Source organism: Ciona robusta, chromosome 11 (assembly GCF_009617815.1).
Source record: "Ciona robusta chromosome 11, ASM961781v2".
Lineage (NCBI taxonomy): Eukaryota > Metazoa > Chordata > Ascidiacea > Phlebobranchia > Cionidae > Ciona > Ciona robusta.
In genome coordinates this window covers 4513778-4531250 of record NC_143245.1, presented here as the reverse complement: position 1 = coordinate 4531250, position 17473 = coordinate 4513778, and the positions used below count along the sequence as shown (strand labels likewise).

General features: G+C 30.0%; 1 protein-coding gene across 2 annotated transcripts; it reads right to left on the bottom strand.

Annotated features, from left to right (window-relative positions):
* Window positions 1-1883: 1883 nt before the first annotated feature.
* Window positions 1884-17006, bottom strand: LOC149728245 (short-chain dehydrogenase/reductase family 42E member 1-like). Of its 2 annotated transcripts, XM_089888204.1 has the most exons (13): window positions 16851-17006; window positions 15852-16008; window positions 14132-14227; window positions 13765-13822; window positions 12919-13034; window positions 12684-12759; window positions 12249-12331; window positions 10944-11075; window positions 9675-9740; window positions 8685-8748; window positions 6706-6779; window positions 5811-5934; window positions 1884-2988 (listed from the first exon to the last, which is right to left on the bottom strand). In XM_089888204.1, exons 1-13 carry the CDS (start codon window positions 16928-16930, stop codon window positions 2894-2896), a joined length of 1221 nt encoding a protein of 406 aa, XP_089744330.1. In that variant the 5' UTR covers window positions 16931-17006; the 3' UTR covers window positions 1884-2893. The 2 variants fall into 2 exon arrangements, with proteins under 2 accessions (XP_089744330.1, XP_089744331.1); XM_089888205.1 differs by lacking the exon at window positions 5811-5934.
* Window positions 17007-17473: the final 467 nt, after the last annotated feature.

Genomic DNA, 17473 nt, shown 5'->3' with positions numbered 1-17473 from the left:
ACTAACACAGTCTTCACCTATAGTTTGTGTATAGAGTCAAGTTTGACAAACATTAGGAAGTTGTGACATCACTAGCGGAACAAGGAAAGGGTGTATGACTGTATGAAATAGCGATCAGCATAGCGTGTAGTAGGGTGGTGTAAGACGGGAGATAGTACCCATCTGACCTGACAGTGCCATGTACCAAAAATGGCGCGTTTGTCATATAGTAGAGTGGGGAAAGATGGGACACCTTTGACACATAATAACTAAATATCCTGATCGTGTTTTAAACAATTAACAACGGTCTATGGGAGCCGTGAGGATAAAGTTTTATAAAAAAATGTTAAAATGTTTGCTTACTACCACATTGGAGGAGAAAATAGATTGAAAAGGTGTCCCATCTTCCCCCATCCTACTATAATTAGTGTGGCATTAACGACAAAACAAACTTTATTTATTACTTTAATAACAACAGCGAAGATCAAATTAATTAATACAACAAAGAGAAGAGAATTAACAACAAACCGAACATTACGCGATTTTTTATTTGTCCTTTTGGTCGCAATTCATAGATAATTCAGCACTTAAAACCATGGCTGTTAGACCGAAGATACAGTAAAATTATACTAAGTTGCAAATACTAAAAAAATGTTTATAGTAGGTTGGGGTAAGATGGTTAAAGCCCTTATTTTCTTTTTAATTGATTTAGTAGCAAGCAAAGAATATCTTGATATTTGTTTTCGTGACCGAAGAGACGAAATAAATTTCATTCATTCATTCAATATTTACAAGATTTTACCTTATCCTCACTGCTCTAATGTGGGATATTATGAGGCAGCACTATATATGTTAGAACACAGTGCAATAATATAAAACAATTACTTGGCTTCTTTTTATTAAACAGTTTTATAATTATATTACCGTACAGTGAAAAAGTACAAGTTATTTAAAAAAGTGTAACTCAGTAGTGCCCACTAGCGGAAGGTTTACAAACCGGAGATTCACACTTGGGTGATTTAAATCGGTCGTCAAACAAAATCAATAACCTACAAAGTTGCATACGATGTGATAACCTCTAAACCAGCAGTTCTCAAACTTTTTTTTATGTTTTACCCTTTTAACAAATATGCTTATCCGATTTACCCCCAATAAATAATATAGCGCTCGTTCATTTAAAATCAAAAACAACTAATTACATCATTTATATTTAATGCGACAGATAGAATTAGCAGTTAATCTGAAGTAGAATATTAGGCTACAATACTCACAAATTTTCTGTCCCGGCAACTAATGTGGATTTTGATTGGTAGCTTATTTACCCTTTAAATACGAGGAATTTACTCCAGTTTAAGAAACGCTGCTCTAAACAAATACAAGGTCTGTGGGATCGAACACCCACCCGTGTTATAACAGAGCCATAGAAATACCGAGTAGTCCAACCCATTGTTACGTAAAACACAAATTGAACGGCAATTTGGGTCCAAAATAACACAGTAGGTATAGGGAAAATGTATGTTTTTCGGTAAATTACAGAAAAACTTGGGCCTAAAAACAAATTTAAAGGTTGAAAAATGTAAAAAACATGTGTTATTTGTTTTCTGTGTTAAAAAAAGTCAAAAATTAGAATTAGAAGCGGTTGATTTGCGACATTTTAGTCATTTAATGCGGCTAAATTTATACATTTTTTCTAAAAAATGTTTGGTAAGGTAAATAGAAGCTGTTTTACACCTTTCCACAATAGGAAAACACAAACAAAACTTAACAAGTTCGTTTAAACCCATTGTCAAAATCACCACTTTTGCTCTATTTTGGACACACATAGACGGCAGTTGGACTACTCGGTGTTTATACGACTCTGCACTGCCCTAGATTTCTATGGACTTTGGGATAAATAAGTTAAATTTACTCAGGTTCAAAAATTCTTCATTTTATTTATGTTGCTCGACCGTCATAAGCTGCATTATTACATCACAAGTGCTTCAGGTTTTCATAACAACAAGTAAATAATACAATGTATGGAATATAAGCATATTGAAGCAACAACCATGGTAAAAAATATTGCGAAACGATTCACAGGTAAATGGTCATATTCATACGCAATTATATTTAATACGCAGGAGTGTTCAGATATGAAAAATAAATAAAGGTTTTGAAAGAATGTGTATTGCAGTAAGTTGAAAATATTTTGAAATTTTGGACTTTATAAATAACTTCTTGTACAGAATGTGGTATGTATAGGACTGTAGGGGGAGATGGGACACTTTTAGCACATAATGTCCAAATATCCTGATCAAGTTTTAAACAATTAACAATATAGGAGCCGTGAGGATGCGGTTTCAAAATTCTTTGAATGTTCTTTGTTTTCTACCAAATGAAACGAGAAAATAGAATGAAAAAGTGTCCCATCATTCCCCACCGTACTGTATTTATTATCAGAACTTATCAAGAAGTTTTAAAAGTAAAAACTGGGTAATAATTTAAATGGCGTGCAATGTGGTTTAGAAAATTTTTAAAATAACCTCCTGAAATAACTTCATACTTTCTATCAGTTATTAAGGAGGTATTATCATGCAAATAATTTCAATAAAATGTGCTAAGAAATAGTTTCGTAAAAAAATTTGAATGCATACAATCTTTAATAGCCAGCTCAGTCAGGTATATGACGTCATAATAGGTAAACGCTCACTCCGTCATAGTGACATCATAATGAGAAGACAAAACACAGGATTGCGACAAAACACAATCTTGCTGTCGGTAAAAATTGTTGCGAAAAATAATTTGTTTCAAAATAATTTATAGAAAAGTTTAAAATTACAGAGTACTTTTTGAAAAACTTGCAACTTAATCGGAACATTCAAATGGGAAATCCCCTATTGTGATAGAGGTAGGGGGAGATCTTAAGTACTAATTATTACAGACAGAGGCTAATTGTTATAATCACAGTCACAATTGTGAACAAGACACTCGTCCACAATGGGTGGAACGCGATTTTCGATTTTTCTGAAACTAAAAAATAAAAGTTAATATTGAGTTTAAAAGTGAAATATTATAAAAACTTTCAAGCAGTGATTCACAACAATTTCAACCAATAATACAAATATCCTAAAATAAAGTAAATAAATAATATAAAAAAAATACCCTTAATACACATATCCTAAAATAAACACTTTTAAACAAGTGCGTCACAATGTTTTTTTTACCGACAATACACATAAATATCATTAAAAGCTAAAAAAGTACGCATTTATAATTTACTTGTTTTTATGTAATAGACAGCAATTAACACTGAGTGGTTAATTTTTTTTTAAAAGTTTACAGTTGCTTTAATACCACTTTGCGTCCCACTAGTGTTTTGCATTTTATTGGTTCAAAAGCTTTTCCGTAAGGCGTGTGAATATAATTTTTATTTACCTAATTTTTTTGTAGATTTAAACTAATTAGGTCTGTTTACAGCAGACAAAACTTTGATTTATAAAATAGTCCACAAGATTTTTAGGTTTTTATGTAAAATATATTGTGCCCAGTAACTGCTAGCAATTTAATTGGTCAGTGAAATATATGTTATGTAAAGACTTGTTTAAAGATTAAATGAAATTGCAACCATACAGTTACAACATTATTTGGTTAATTAAAAAATTTGGACAAATATCTGCAAATAAAGTTGGAATGGTATTTTTACATTGATACACTTTAATTGTTCCATAACCAGTGTACTTACTTTATTTATTTAATGTGTAATTTCCTAACTTTAATATATTTCTGTGTCTATTGCAAATTTTCACAATGGTATACATGGTGTAAATTTATATATCATTTCCTGCATTTTATCAGATAAACACTAGCATTAGTCATTGCTTCAGGTAAACTACCCCTTGGTATGTTTATGTTACATACTAGTGATATAAACAAACTTCAGTTTCAAAATTTGTTTAACCAAACCAGGTTTTAGCAAAAAAATGAACTGATATTAAAAAAAAACTTTTTACTTTTGCGTTCTTTCATATCGAGTGACGTTTAAAACGATTCAGTTTAATTTAAACCGCCAAAAATGGCAAAGGTGTTGGTAGAATTTTCGTTAAACAATTTGGTACATTAATTATTAATACCTTGTGTTTTTGTCAAATTGTATCCAGTTTTTATACCTATATATCTAACACAATATTTTCCAAAGACCACTTTGACAATTTAATATATTATGTTTTACACCTTTGTAACATTGAAGCTTAAACTCTCAAGCCTACAGTGTTTTTGCATGTATTTTGCTTCTTATTACCAATACATGTAACAGAATTTAATTAAAAATTGATATCTCTGTAAGAGCAAAACTAATTATTTTTTTAAGGATGAATTTTGCACGTTACTATTACCCATACTTTAGTATAGTAGGGTGGGGGAAGATGGGACACCTATTCGTTCTATTTTCTTGTCCCATTTGGTAGAAAACACGAAACATTCAAAGAACTACAAAACCGTATCCCTACGACTTCCATACACCGTTGTTAATTGTTTAAAACACAATCCGGATATTTAGATATTATGTGCTAAAGGTGTCCCATCTTCCCCCACCCTACTATATGTTACTATTGTTTTCCTTTCATAACACATTGTCCCTATAATACAGCAGAAACCTCTTTATTCGTTTTTTTATTTGCTATTTTTTTAATATAGTAGGTTGGGGGAAGATGGGGCACCTTTAGCACATAATATCTAAATATCCTGATCGTGTTTTAAACAATTACTAACAGTTAATGGGAGTCATAGGCATATAGTTTTATAATTTCTTTAATGTTCATTGTTTACTACTAAACGGGACGAAAAAATTGAGATAAAAGGTGTCCCGTCTTCCCCCACCCTACTGTAAATAAAAACAAGAAAAAGGTAAACGAAATATTGAAAGGACGGCAGTAGCATACAGTCTTGCAATAGAGCAAAAGTTATTATTATCAATTATTACTATCCCATGAAAACAGTATTACCCCAGCAGTGATACTTTATAAGGTAACTTGATATTGCTACAGTATTATGCAAAATTTTGCCACCAATAAATAAAAATAAAAAACATTAAAATTTGGGCTAGCAGCAAGCTCAAATCTAGATAATGTTTATAATTAATTTATGGGTCTCGCATAAGGGATCCATACTTAAGGCCCATAAATTGTAATTAAAAAGTAAAACTTTCAAAAATATGAAAAATTTATTGCTATACACATTAAATATTCATATTTTCGTGATACAAATATTTTGCTTATTCATCTAATTCTGGTGATAATGACATCACAATAGTTTACAATGGCATTGTTATCTAACAAAGCAACGCCCTTGGTTAGGATTATAATATTTAATAAACATCATTTTTTCTTAAAGGATTATGGTGGCTTTTTATCCTAACAATCGCATTCAGACTTAACAAAGAAATTTGAACATGACAATTTAGTGAATAGGCCTATAGTATGTATTTAAAAATGTTGCAGCACCAAAAATTATCTGTGTTATTTTTTAACAGTTGCTGTATGTACTTGTATATGGTACGGCGGGGTTAAAGGGGACACCTTTAGCACATAATATCCAAATATCCTGATCGTGTTTTGAACAATTAACAATGATCTAGGGAAGTCATAAGGATACAGCTTTATAATTTTTTTGAATGTTCTTGTTTGCTACCAAATGGGACGAGAAAATAGAAGAAATAGGCGTCCCATCTTACCCCACCGTACTATAGTTTATAATTTTTTGAATGTTCTTGTTTGCTACCAAATGGGACGATAAAAAAGAAGAAATAGGCGTTCCATCTTACCCCACCCGCCCACCGTACTATATATATCATTTACCTGAACCTCTTTCCTTTAAATACAAAGCTACTGTGTCAGCAAAGTCGTAAAACATGGGTTTGTATCCAAGATCATTGATGGCTTGGTCCATCTTATGATGGTGGTCAATTCCCATCTTCATTATCTAAGTTTGTATATTTAGAAAACAATTTATTTGAAAATTTAAAGTCACAAATTGTAAGTAAAAATTTGGAACATTTCTAAAACTTTCAAAAATTTGGAGGGTTTCCAAAAATTTAAGCTACTAATTTGAAGGCATTAATTGCAAGTAAAAACTTGTGGGATTTTCTAAAAAAGTAATCAACTTGACAGTTTAATGCCAACTAATATAAAGTCACAAACTGTTGGTAAAATTTGAAAGATTTCTAAAAATATATTTTCGAATCATAAAATGTGACCAAAGAAAAAACAATTAGGCAATTTTTTTCATAGGTTAGATATTACACCATATTATAAACAGAACAAAAAAATAACTGAAAATGGAGACCCATATCTTACAATAAGTCTTTTTTAAAACAGGATATGGGATTTATTGTAGCATTACCCTGGCGAAATCTTGCCGCATGCTAAACAAAACATTGGTTTTAATAAAAACGACCTTTATTTTTTTACCAGATTATTAGTTCTTGGAAAATATATCGAGTTTAACGGCGGAATAGCATATTTGAAACTGTTAATATAGTAGGGTGGGAGAAGACGGGACACCTTTTCATTCTATTTTCCTCGTCCTATTTAGCAGTAAATAAAGAAAACTCAAAGAAATATGAAACCATAACCTCACGACTCTCATACACTGTTTTTAATCATTTAAAACATGTTCAGGATATTTGGATATTATGTGCCAAAGATGTCCCAACTTCCCCCACCCTATACTTCTAATACACATAGCACTTACTTCATTTCTTGTAAGAAGAGGTTCAATAACAATCACTGGTTTCAAGATATAATGAAGCATCTCCATTAAGATGGCTGTAAAAAAATAAAGACCTTGTCTCTAGGGTGCGTTACCAATATAAGTAATACAGTAGGTTGGGGGAAGATGGGACACATATTTGTCCCATTGTCTCTTCTCATTTGGAAGTAAACAAAATACATTCAAAGAATTATAAATCCATATCCGTGCGACTCCCATACACCATTGTTAATTGTTTGAAACACAAACAGGATATTTGGATGTGCTAAAGGTGTCCCATCTTCCCCCACCCTACCATACATTACATATTTTAATGTTTCATTTATACATTAGGTTTTAACTGTGAGATGAAATTGTTTAAAAACTGTTTCAGAAGGTAGGCTATTGAATAAATAAAATTCAAAAAAACAACTTTTAAAGTTAATAAGTTTTTTTAAATTATAAGGTTTCCATGTTATATTAAATTAACAAAAGTCAATATAAATGTTAATATAATATACTTTGGTAAAAACAAAAAAAAATTTAAAGAAAGAAAAAAATGTCAAATATTTTGGACACACTATATATAATCTAAATCAAACCACCAAGGGACTAATACACAACTAAATAAATAATTGACCAAAAAAAACTGCAAAACATGATTGAATCACAAAATGTACAGTCAGGACTGTTTTAACTAAATGATGAAATGTGATACAGTTAAATTATTCTATTTAAAGTCTGATTAATTTTTCACCTAATTTTTTTTCCTACAATACTGTTGGTATTTAAAAAAAATAAAAACAGCCTGTATGTTTTATTTTATAATTTACGGTATTTTGCATTTTTTTATGATAATTTTCCGAGTTCCTGTAATATCCTCAGATCAAAGTCATGGTATTTTGTGACGATAATAACTAAATAAACATTCCCCCCCCCCAAAAAACTGCAAAACATGATTGAATCTCAAAATGTACAGTCAGGAGCGTTTTAACTTAATGATGAGTTGTGAATGATACAGTTAAATTCTTCTACTCAAACTATGATTAAATTGTTGCGTAAAATATGCCTATTTGTTACAGTCGTTCTCTATTGTCTTTGGAATATTTTTCATTATTACCAACTAACCACCCATTAGAGCTGGACTATCATATCCTTCTAAATTTAAAATTTTGTTTCCAATATAACAGACAGGATGTTAAAGTAATGAGAAAGTAACACAAGGGAAACAAACTAGACATTTTTGAAACAAAAAATGTCAAGTGGAAATTTATGGCTGCCTATAGGAAATAGTTCATGTATGTTACAGGGTTGTTATTTTTTTATAGCAGAGTGGGGGAAGATGGGACACCTTTAGCACATCATATCCAAACACCCTGATTGAGTTTTAAACAATTAACAACGGTCTATGGGAGTCGTGAAGATACGGTTTTATATTTCTTTGAATGTTCTTTGTTTACTACCAAGTGGGACGATAAAATAGATTGAAAAGATGTCCCATCTTCCCCCACCCTACTATATAAATATCTCAATAGCTGGGTAGATTGCACGTAACAAACTTTATAAGCTAACGAGTAAAGTTTTGTGTTGATTTGAAATGGTGTTAAAAATCAGATGATTTAATAAAACTCACAACATGAGTGTGGTTAATGCTATGATTTTTTAACTTAAATATAAAACAAGTCTTTGTTAGCCCACAACTTTAATTTGCCGTGGTACAGCATTTTGTTATACTTTAAATTAAAGTTTAAAGAGTTCAAATCTTACCTGTGTTAAACACATGTTTTAAATAATTTATTTAAAGTCCAAACAAGCACCAGTATCAAACACTATACTGATAAAATGGGGATAGTTTCTTAATTTATTTCAAAATTTGGCACAATTTTCATGGAGCTAAAAAATGAGACATAGTATGTTCCATACAATACACTCAATGCACTTTGTGTAAAATTGTATGAATAGATTGTGGAGAGTCCACTTACCAAGTATGTATACGATGGTGTAAGGACACTTGTATTGGGGAACTTCTTGTCCTAAACCATTGAACTGAAATATAACAAGGGAATTTATCACAAATTGTACTTTTTTGACTGTGTGACAAAATAATTTGTAAGTGAGAATGTGAATTTTTTTTAACTAAAGTGTAACAAAAGATATTTGTAATTAAATGCAAAAATCAAACATGACACAATTTCATTTTACATAAAACAGGTTTTAATAATAAAAACATAATAATAATAACCTTATTTGTCTCTTCGATTGCTAGCGAAGATTTTGAATTATTTTAAACGAAAAGACAGGATATATACACTCTACAGTTAAAAACATATTAACATTTAGTTGGAAGAAAATACGCGTAGTCGCTACACCTTTTATTGGCTTCCTAAACCTATGTGTAGTAACTAACATATAAAATCTAATGCAACTAATTCAAGGTTATTTTAGTGTACTAACGAATAAAATTTTAGTCAAAGCAGCATATAACCAATACAAAATCAATAAACACGATACAACTAATCCAAGTTTATGCTAGATAGACGATTTTCTATTGAACTGGAAAATTACTCGACATTTTATTGATGTATATTATTATTAAAAACTAACAAAATCAATATAACAATATACTTTATCTAATGTAGCACTAGTCTTTTATATATATAGGCACCAAAGTTTTAAAATTCAGGGGAGGCAAGGATAGTTAGACGCACACACTTATAAAAAATCCTATGATTTATAATTAAAAATTTTTAATGACTTGAATAAAAAATTTTATGACTTTTAATAAGAAATCTTAAACTTGTAAAAAAAATTAATTTTGTAAAAAAAAACCTATGAATTGTAACAGAAAATCTTATGACTTAAAAAATTTTTATATTTACTGATTAATGCGGTGTAGAAAGTCTGCATAGGTTGTTTGTTGCTTATGAAGATATTTTACATTATGATATGTGAACGTAGACTATAATACGCACCAATGGTCGTAGGAATTCAAACACTCGCAGAGGACGGTTGTCGGATATAAAGTAAGCTTTTCCAGCCTGAATATCAAGAATATTATAATTTAGTGACTTTTTTCAGATTTTTATAAAGCAAGATATTTAAACAGTAGAATGGCTTTTTTACAATACAGTTATGAGTCGGTGGGTAACAATTTTGAGTCACATATGATATTTGGTATCACTTTTCTACTGTGAATCATCAGTATATAATCGGCTTCTGGAGAAATTGTTAAGTTAAAAAACATAAAAAAATATTTTTATGTTCACAAGTACAATTATGTTCCTTCAATTTCAATGGGCATTAAAATCAATTTTTATCTTTAATAATTTTACTTAACAAATGACAAAACTGTTTCATAAAATCCTTTAATTAATAATTATTTAAAGTTCTGCACTCTAATTTTATGAAACATAGTTTAAGAAATCTTTGATGTAAAGTGCTGTAAACTTAAAACTTTGTTAAAGTTTTATGAAATATAAGACGTAATAACTAATAAGTAGCTTGTGAGGTGAAATTGAGTTTGTTTGGTTATTTCTGTGAAACAATCTGCCCAAATTGTGAGGTAGAAACACTGAAATGGCATCATTGTCATGTATATTTCAAGTTACATGCACTAACGATTAGTATAGACCAAACATCTAGATCGTGTTTTATTGAACAATTAACAACCGTGCATAGGAGTCGTGAGGATACGATGTCATATTTCTTTGAACGTTCTTTGTTTATTACCGAATGGAACGAGAAGATAAAATGAAAACGTGTCCCATCTTTCTATATATAATAGGTTGGGGAAGGATTTTTTATTTTGTTTTCTCTTTTGGAAGTAAACAAAGAAAATTCAAGAAATTATATTACCGTACAATTTTGATTAAACAGCGTGGTTGAAAAACACGATCAGGAAATACTATATGAAGGATAACAATTTGATTAATTAACTCTAACCATCTTTAGTAATAGATAGGATTAAGTACTACAAGAACTGTTTGGTAATAATTAGTTACGCCATTAAGGACCTAAACAAAATACTGGCAGTGATGCGCGCAAAAAAATCAATATTTTTAATTTCTACCAAACGATTTTAACATAAAAATTGTTCTGCAACACTGACTTATATATTCAAAAAAACATTTTAACTGGAAACACTGGAATTCATACTCAGCTAATACAAAACCATACTTACAATACACAATGATAATTCTGTGGGAACAAACCACAAAGCAATTAGTGTTAATTGTACTTACAGCAACATAGTCGCTTGTTTTACTCAGTCCTGGTATTGCGAGTAAATGAGCTTGTATGAGATTGTTTACATGAGTCCAATCCACTACAGCGTCTCCAATACGAAGAATAATTATCCCCCAGTCGATAAACTTCTGTGATTTAATTCATTAATCCCATTAAGCTAGGTGGCAATTAAGTAATTGTTCTTTTCAAGGTGAAAGGTGAAGTAATGTGTTAAAAGAAAAAGGGATTTATCTTACATAGTAAAAAAACTGTATATATAATACAAAATAAATTTATTTTTTTTTTAAAGTAAATTTTATTTTTTAGGTAAATACATAATACAGTATATATGGAAAAAATATCTGTATAATACATAAATACATTTTTTAAACTTTTTAGGGGTAAAAAATGGGATTATCATACATAATACAGTATATATATGGAGAAACTATCTATATAATACAGATATACAATTTTATAACCAAACATGTAACTCCATTAAAACTGTCTTATTAATTAGCTTTACTGGTAAAAAAATATTTTTTTGCTATATCAATGTTTTTTTAATATTATAAGTACAATGTAGCTCTTCTGACAAGTTTATTTTGGGGGCTGATCTTTTAACGCCATTTTCAGGTAGCCACATCTGGCTAATAACCAAAAACCATTTCCAAGTTGGGCATGTGAAATAAATTGGCCAAAAGAGCCTTGTTAAATGGTCATTCAGTTTTATAATGTGGTTATTCAGTTTGTTGAATGGCAATGAACAACAATGATAAATAGGAAATGTCGTAATAATGTTGACAGTTGTCAAATACAAAACATCTGTGATATGTTCTGTGAATCTGGCTTTGAAAGAGCACTGTTATTGTTCCATGATTCTCATTGCATATTAACAAAACACACCAAAGGCTACCAACTAAGCACCAAAAAAATTAAGACCAACTAACAATGTACCAGATATATATATGTTTTGCAAATAACCAGAATACCAGATATCAATGTCTATTGTTGAAATAAAAAAATTATCAGTCTTTTACTGCATTTTTGTAGGCTGCATATTCAGTATTGTGAGGTTGGGGAAGATGAGACACCGTTAGCACAGAATATCCAAATATCCTGAGCATGTTTTAAACAATTAACAGCGGTCTATTGAAGTCATGAAGATACGGTTGTATATTTCTTCAAATTTTCTTTGTTTACTACCAAATGTGACGAGAAAATAAAATGAAAAAAAGTCCCATTTCCCCCCACCCTACTATATCATTTGGTGACAATAATTAATTGACAATCCTTCATGCAGCAAACAATTAAAAACTTACTGCTATACGCTGCATATGTCTTCGTTCTCCTGGTCCATATATACCAGCCGGTCTTAGACAACATGTCTTTAATTGCCTGCCATCTGTAACTTGTATAAATTATTCACAGAAAAATGTTTGTTTTTTTTTAAGTTTAAGTAACATATATATATATATATATTTTTTGTAAAATTTTGTTTCAATTTTAGGTAATATGTATATTTTTAGGCCTACAATGATTTTTTACACAAATATGCATTTTCCACTTTAAAATTCACACTTCAGACTTGAATTCCTACTAAGAACGAGAATAGATTTCAAATTTGAAAACTGTGCAGCTAAAAAGCAATCTATATTTAAAATATGAATATTCAAACTACATATGCATTATTTATGTTTTTAAGTCGGCTTTGCCACAAACAATTGAAATTTTCTTAGTACGTTAAAGATTTTTACCGTTTAGTTCGGTGTTGTTTGCTTCCAAGATTAATTTGTCTGCTTTGAGTTTGGATTTTGAGTAATAATCCACAATCTATAAAGAGAAAAAATTACAGCAATTTTAAAAACTGTTACAAAATTTGTACAAAACATTTATTTGCTCTAAAACAAAAAAATGTTTAGTGAAGCAAAATTAAAAACAGCTATGTAACAGACTGTCTGTAAAATTAAGTTTATTATAAACTGTCCATACCTTATTCGGATCAGCATAAGAAAGAGTTTCATCTCCTCCTATAATTGGGTTTCCTTCCAATACAACATTATACGAGCTTGTATAAATTAATCTCTGTACATTATTCATTTGACAAGCTGTTTAATAATAAATACAACATTTAGAAAAAAATAAATATGGTACATTTTGTTATCATGTTCTGTTTTATCTAAGATTTAAAATTCAGACAATTTATTTATACTTTTCTATATTTTCATAACTGGCACCACTAAACACATGAAAGACTTTGTGTTTTAAGTTATATTTTGCTGTAATGAAAAGCGTGTTATAAATTGATTTTTATGTACTTGTTGTTTAAGAGGTTACCATTTGCTACTGTTAGCCATTGGGACAATAGACAGAAGTTGGTTTATTATTTATATTAAGTCTTTAGCCTATGACTAAAGTTTACAATGAAACTGGAGCTATGCCTCTGTGGGAACTTCGCATATTGTCAGTTGAATGATAGTTTACATTTAAGCGATGTTATTGTACAAAAGTGTATTCTAACACACCATTATTTACAAAACAAACGTTAAGCTAAGGCATGCTGTGTTAGAATGGTGCATTCATAGATATATAAAATGATTTTATTGGAACACCGACAATTACGACATGCAATTTAAAGTAAAAAGCTAGCGGAGAAACGGAAATAAAAAGGAAGAAAAATCAAGGCAAATTTCATTCAATGTATTAAAAATAGAGATATTTGTGTATGTGTTGATATAAGTGCATTGCCACCACCTAAAGCAAAACACCTTAGGCTTTAAAGGATATAAATGGGTTAAATGAGCATGATTTGTGCAGGATTTAACAAAGCTGTATAACCTTTTATAACATTCCTTGTCCCGTCAACATTGATGGCTTCTGTAAGATCTTTATACAACTAAAACATTTCAATTAGATTACTTTTTTAATTAATTGCATTTACAGCAGTGGTTCTCAAAATTAAAAAAAACTCAAAATTTTTTTTTTAGAATTTTTTTCACCAGAGATTTATGTGCACGAGCTGTCGTAAAATTAAAACGTGGTTCTTTTTCAACCGCTTCAGAGACAAATACGTGACAATACCATACTTTAAGAACCACTGCTTCAGAATTAGTCGAATTACTTCACTACTTTTCAAATGATTAGCATTAGGCAAATTATCAAAAATTACAAACGCATGCAAAATAAACTAGAATCAAGTCCGAACCTGATCTTTGCCACTCATTCCAAATGAAGCGATGTGGTAAACACAATCCATACCAGCAGAGCTCTTCAGGACAGAATCGTAATCTCTAATATCACCCTAGATGCCAATCAATCAAATACGTTAGCATGTACAAGTGTTAACACAGATTGCTTATAAGATAATCTTGGCTTTAAAAAAATAAAAAGAATCATAAAAAATAAGCTTCTGCCTTCTGGTATTTGAAAAAATAATTAGATTTGCAGTTTTTGTGTTTTTACTAGTCGCTATTTAAGAAATTTGAAAAAAAAATTTAAAATTTACATTACTTAAAAAAGAGAAAAAAATATTATAAAAGATAGAATACTTAAGTTAAAAGATAGCAGAATACAACGAATGAATATATATATATATATAAATACAATTTTAAAAAAATGAAATTTTAATTTCGCTGTAAAATGTGTAATAGCAACAAGGTAGTTGAAAAATGTTAATTTAATAACATAGCCGTGTTTTTTTGAATTCAAACATTATTTTTCATCAATTATGTGAATCTAAAAGTGATATTTATATTAACAACATTAAATTAAAACAAAACTTTAGCAATAATTAAATGAATGTAATCTTTACATAAACCATACACTCATCTTATGAATCATAACCCAGACCGTAATTATTCAAATTAAAATGAATCGCTATTATATTTTACACATGAGTTAAGTTTTTGACATTTGTTGTCATGCTGTTTAGCTATTGAAGGTCACTGGTAGGGATGCACATTACAGAATTTCGAATCCATGAAATTCGAATCCTTTCGTATTCGAATCTAATTACGGGATTCGGTATTCTGTTTAATGACGTCATCATACGTCATCTCAGAAACTATATTAACAATTTTTGAAACTTAAAAATTTTGAAAAAAAATATTTTTGTGTTTGTGGGACTTTCGAGAGTAAACGTTTTGCAACGCCTTTTTATAACCTGCTATACGTTTTAGACGCAAAAACTACCCATTAGTACAATTTTTTATCATTTTACAGCTCATGATCCAACAAGGCTACTGTGAAACAGTCAATAAACTGACTTATGTGGGTAAAATTATTTTTTCCTCTGAATATAAAAAGATTCGAAATTCTAGATTCTAAAAATAAAGTATTCTAGGATATCCTAGAATACCTAATTATTCTGTAATGTGCATCCCAAGTCATTAGTATTAAACCAAAACACTGTATTACATTACAAAGGCAGTAATTCAATGTCAAATTCATTTAAATACAATCAATGGAACCAATAAAACGCGAACTGCTGAATGCATTGAAATTTAGGGTAAAACCTAAAATAAAAATATTAAATATTCTTCATTTTTTGTTGTTGTAAAGTATTCTATAGGCTATATATAAATAAATGTGTGTGTATATGTGTATATGCCATTTTATATTTTGACCTAGACTGTACAAATTCCACTCGTAATACAAATAAATTTACTTAAGGCCGCTTGTTTAATTACAGTGCTTAACAAACACTACAAAATGTTATTGTTTCAATTTCAAATTGTCAGAGATTGAAAGAGGTATGTAATTCTTAAAAATGACACACAGAAAAAGTTTTATAAGCAGTGGCAGAAATAATTTATGGCTTATAATATAATATAGATTCTATTCACACTTAAATTAAAACCATTTTTTAATGATAACACATCTAAATTCATAGCCCATAATCCAATGGATATAAATCAAACACTAACCCGGATAAACTTAAGATGATCATCCAGAGATTCCTGGATCTTTTGTGGAAGTTGGATGTCTAGAAGAGTAACATCCGCTCCCAGAGTATGGAGGACCTTCCCTAACTTGTACCCAAAGTACCCGCAACCCCCAGTTACCAGGAACTTCAATCTTCGACTGAGTAGTAAAAATACGTTGGTTTAATATCTAATTAGGAGTTCATTACAACTGGCAAACCAACAATTTGTTTTTTAAGATTCAATGTAAAAAGGTTTTAGAAAAGTGTTTTTTATAGACTGTGGTGTATACAAGGGGGGGGGTCACGGGGGTCCACACCCCTCCTGTAAATATTATATATTTAAAAAAAATTTGATTAGATGAAAAAAAATTCAATTGATTTTGAGACACCAGTTTCATGAGACACCAGTTTCAGTCATAATAATGTAGTTTGAAACCAATCTTAGAGTTAATATGTGCGTTACTACTTATGTCAGTCAGGATATGTTTTTATCAAGCATGCAACATTTTATACGCGTCCATTTTCTAAGCAAAAACTTGCGGACCCCCCACTTTTTAAATTCCCAGATATGCCCCTGGGTATAAAATGGTGGCGTTTTCTATACTAATCTTATGAATGTGGATAATTAACAGGTCTTGCAACTACTAAAACATTATTGTTATAAAAGTAGCAATTTTCCCAATTCCTTATTTTTGGAATATGTTAGTTTATTGTATTATAAGGCAAAGTGATAAATAAGCATGAGATACCAGTTTAAAATATTATATAGTGTTAAGTTAACAGTCAATTTCCTGTTCGGTGTGGTAAGCATCAATAATGTGTGTTTTGTGCATATACCTCGATGTATAAAAATTCTGATTTGTAGTTTATTTGTACTTTACATAAACTAAAAAACTTTAGTTTTTTTTTTAGTTTCAAATAAAATGCTGCAAGATTAAAAAAATGGTTTGCGTCTTAATTTTAAAAAGTTTTGATTTAGTTTAAAAGTATTGTAATGAACCTGTGGCCATTGGTTCCAGTCTTCAGTTTGAAATTCTCAGGTAACCCCAAAGTGTCTGTTAAGTCACTCACACTGTCCATCCTAAATTTGTTAACCAAAATCTAATAAATGGCAAAAAAATAAACAAATAGATTAACAATGTAAATAAACAAATAAATTATAAAAACGCACTCTTGTTTAAGTATTGGTCAAACTAAACCAAAATGATTTTTATCAAGTTTACATACAATAAGAAACTGAGGCACCTCTTAGCAAATTGTTAAAATCAAAACGCCTATGAATGGTAACTTTCTTCTGGCAGCTGGTTTAACCTGCTTATCGACAAATTGTTTGCCTGTGGGTATAAAATCCTCATACGTGGATACGACAGGTAAAAGATATGTATCCATAATACAGCGTGTCTCATGTGTATTTACACCATCAACAACTAACGCGTGGCTTGCACGACTTCGCCACAACTGCGCAACTAATGACGCTGTTTTGCAATTTATACTGATTTAGATGCAATCCGCACACATGACAAAACTTGTATAACATTGTTAATCGATCAAAGATTTTGATTTTTTATCCATATTTATTCACAAAAGTAATACTAAGTTGTAAATAACTAGATTTCGTATATA

Bases quoted from the DNA above. Each gene is read 5' to 3' on its own strand.
- LOC149728245 (XM_089888204.1), bottom strand. From the start codon at position 16,930: ATGGACAGTGTGAGTGACTTAACAGACACTTTGGGGTTACCTGAGAAT. The intron at 16,009-16,850 runs GTTCATTACAAT...TTTACTACTCAG, and splicing joins ACTGGAACCAATGGCCACAG to TCGAAGATTGAAGTTCCTGG. The intron at 8,749-9,674 runs GTGCGTATTATA...GTTATATTTCAG, and splicing joins TTGAATTCCTACGACCATTG to TTCAATGGTTTAGGACAAGA.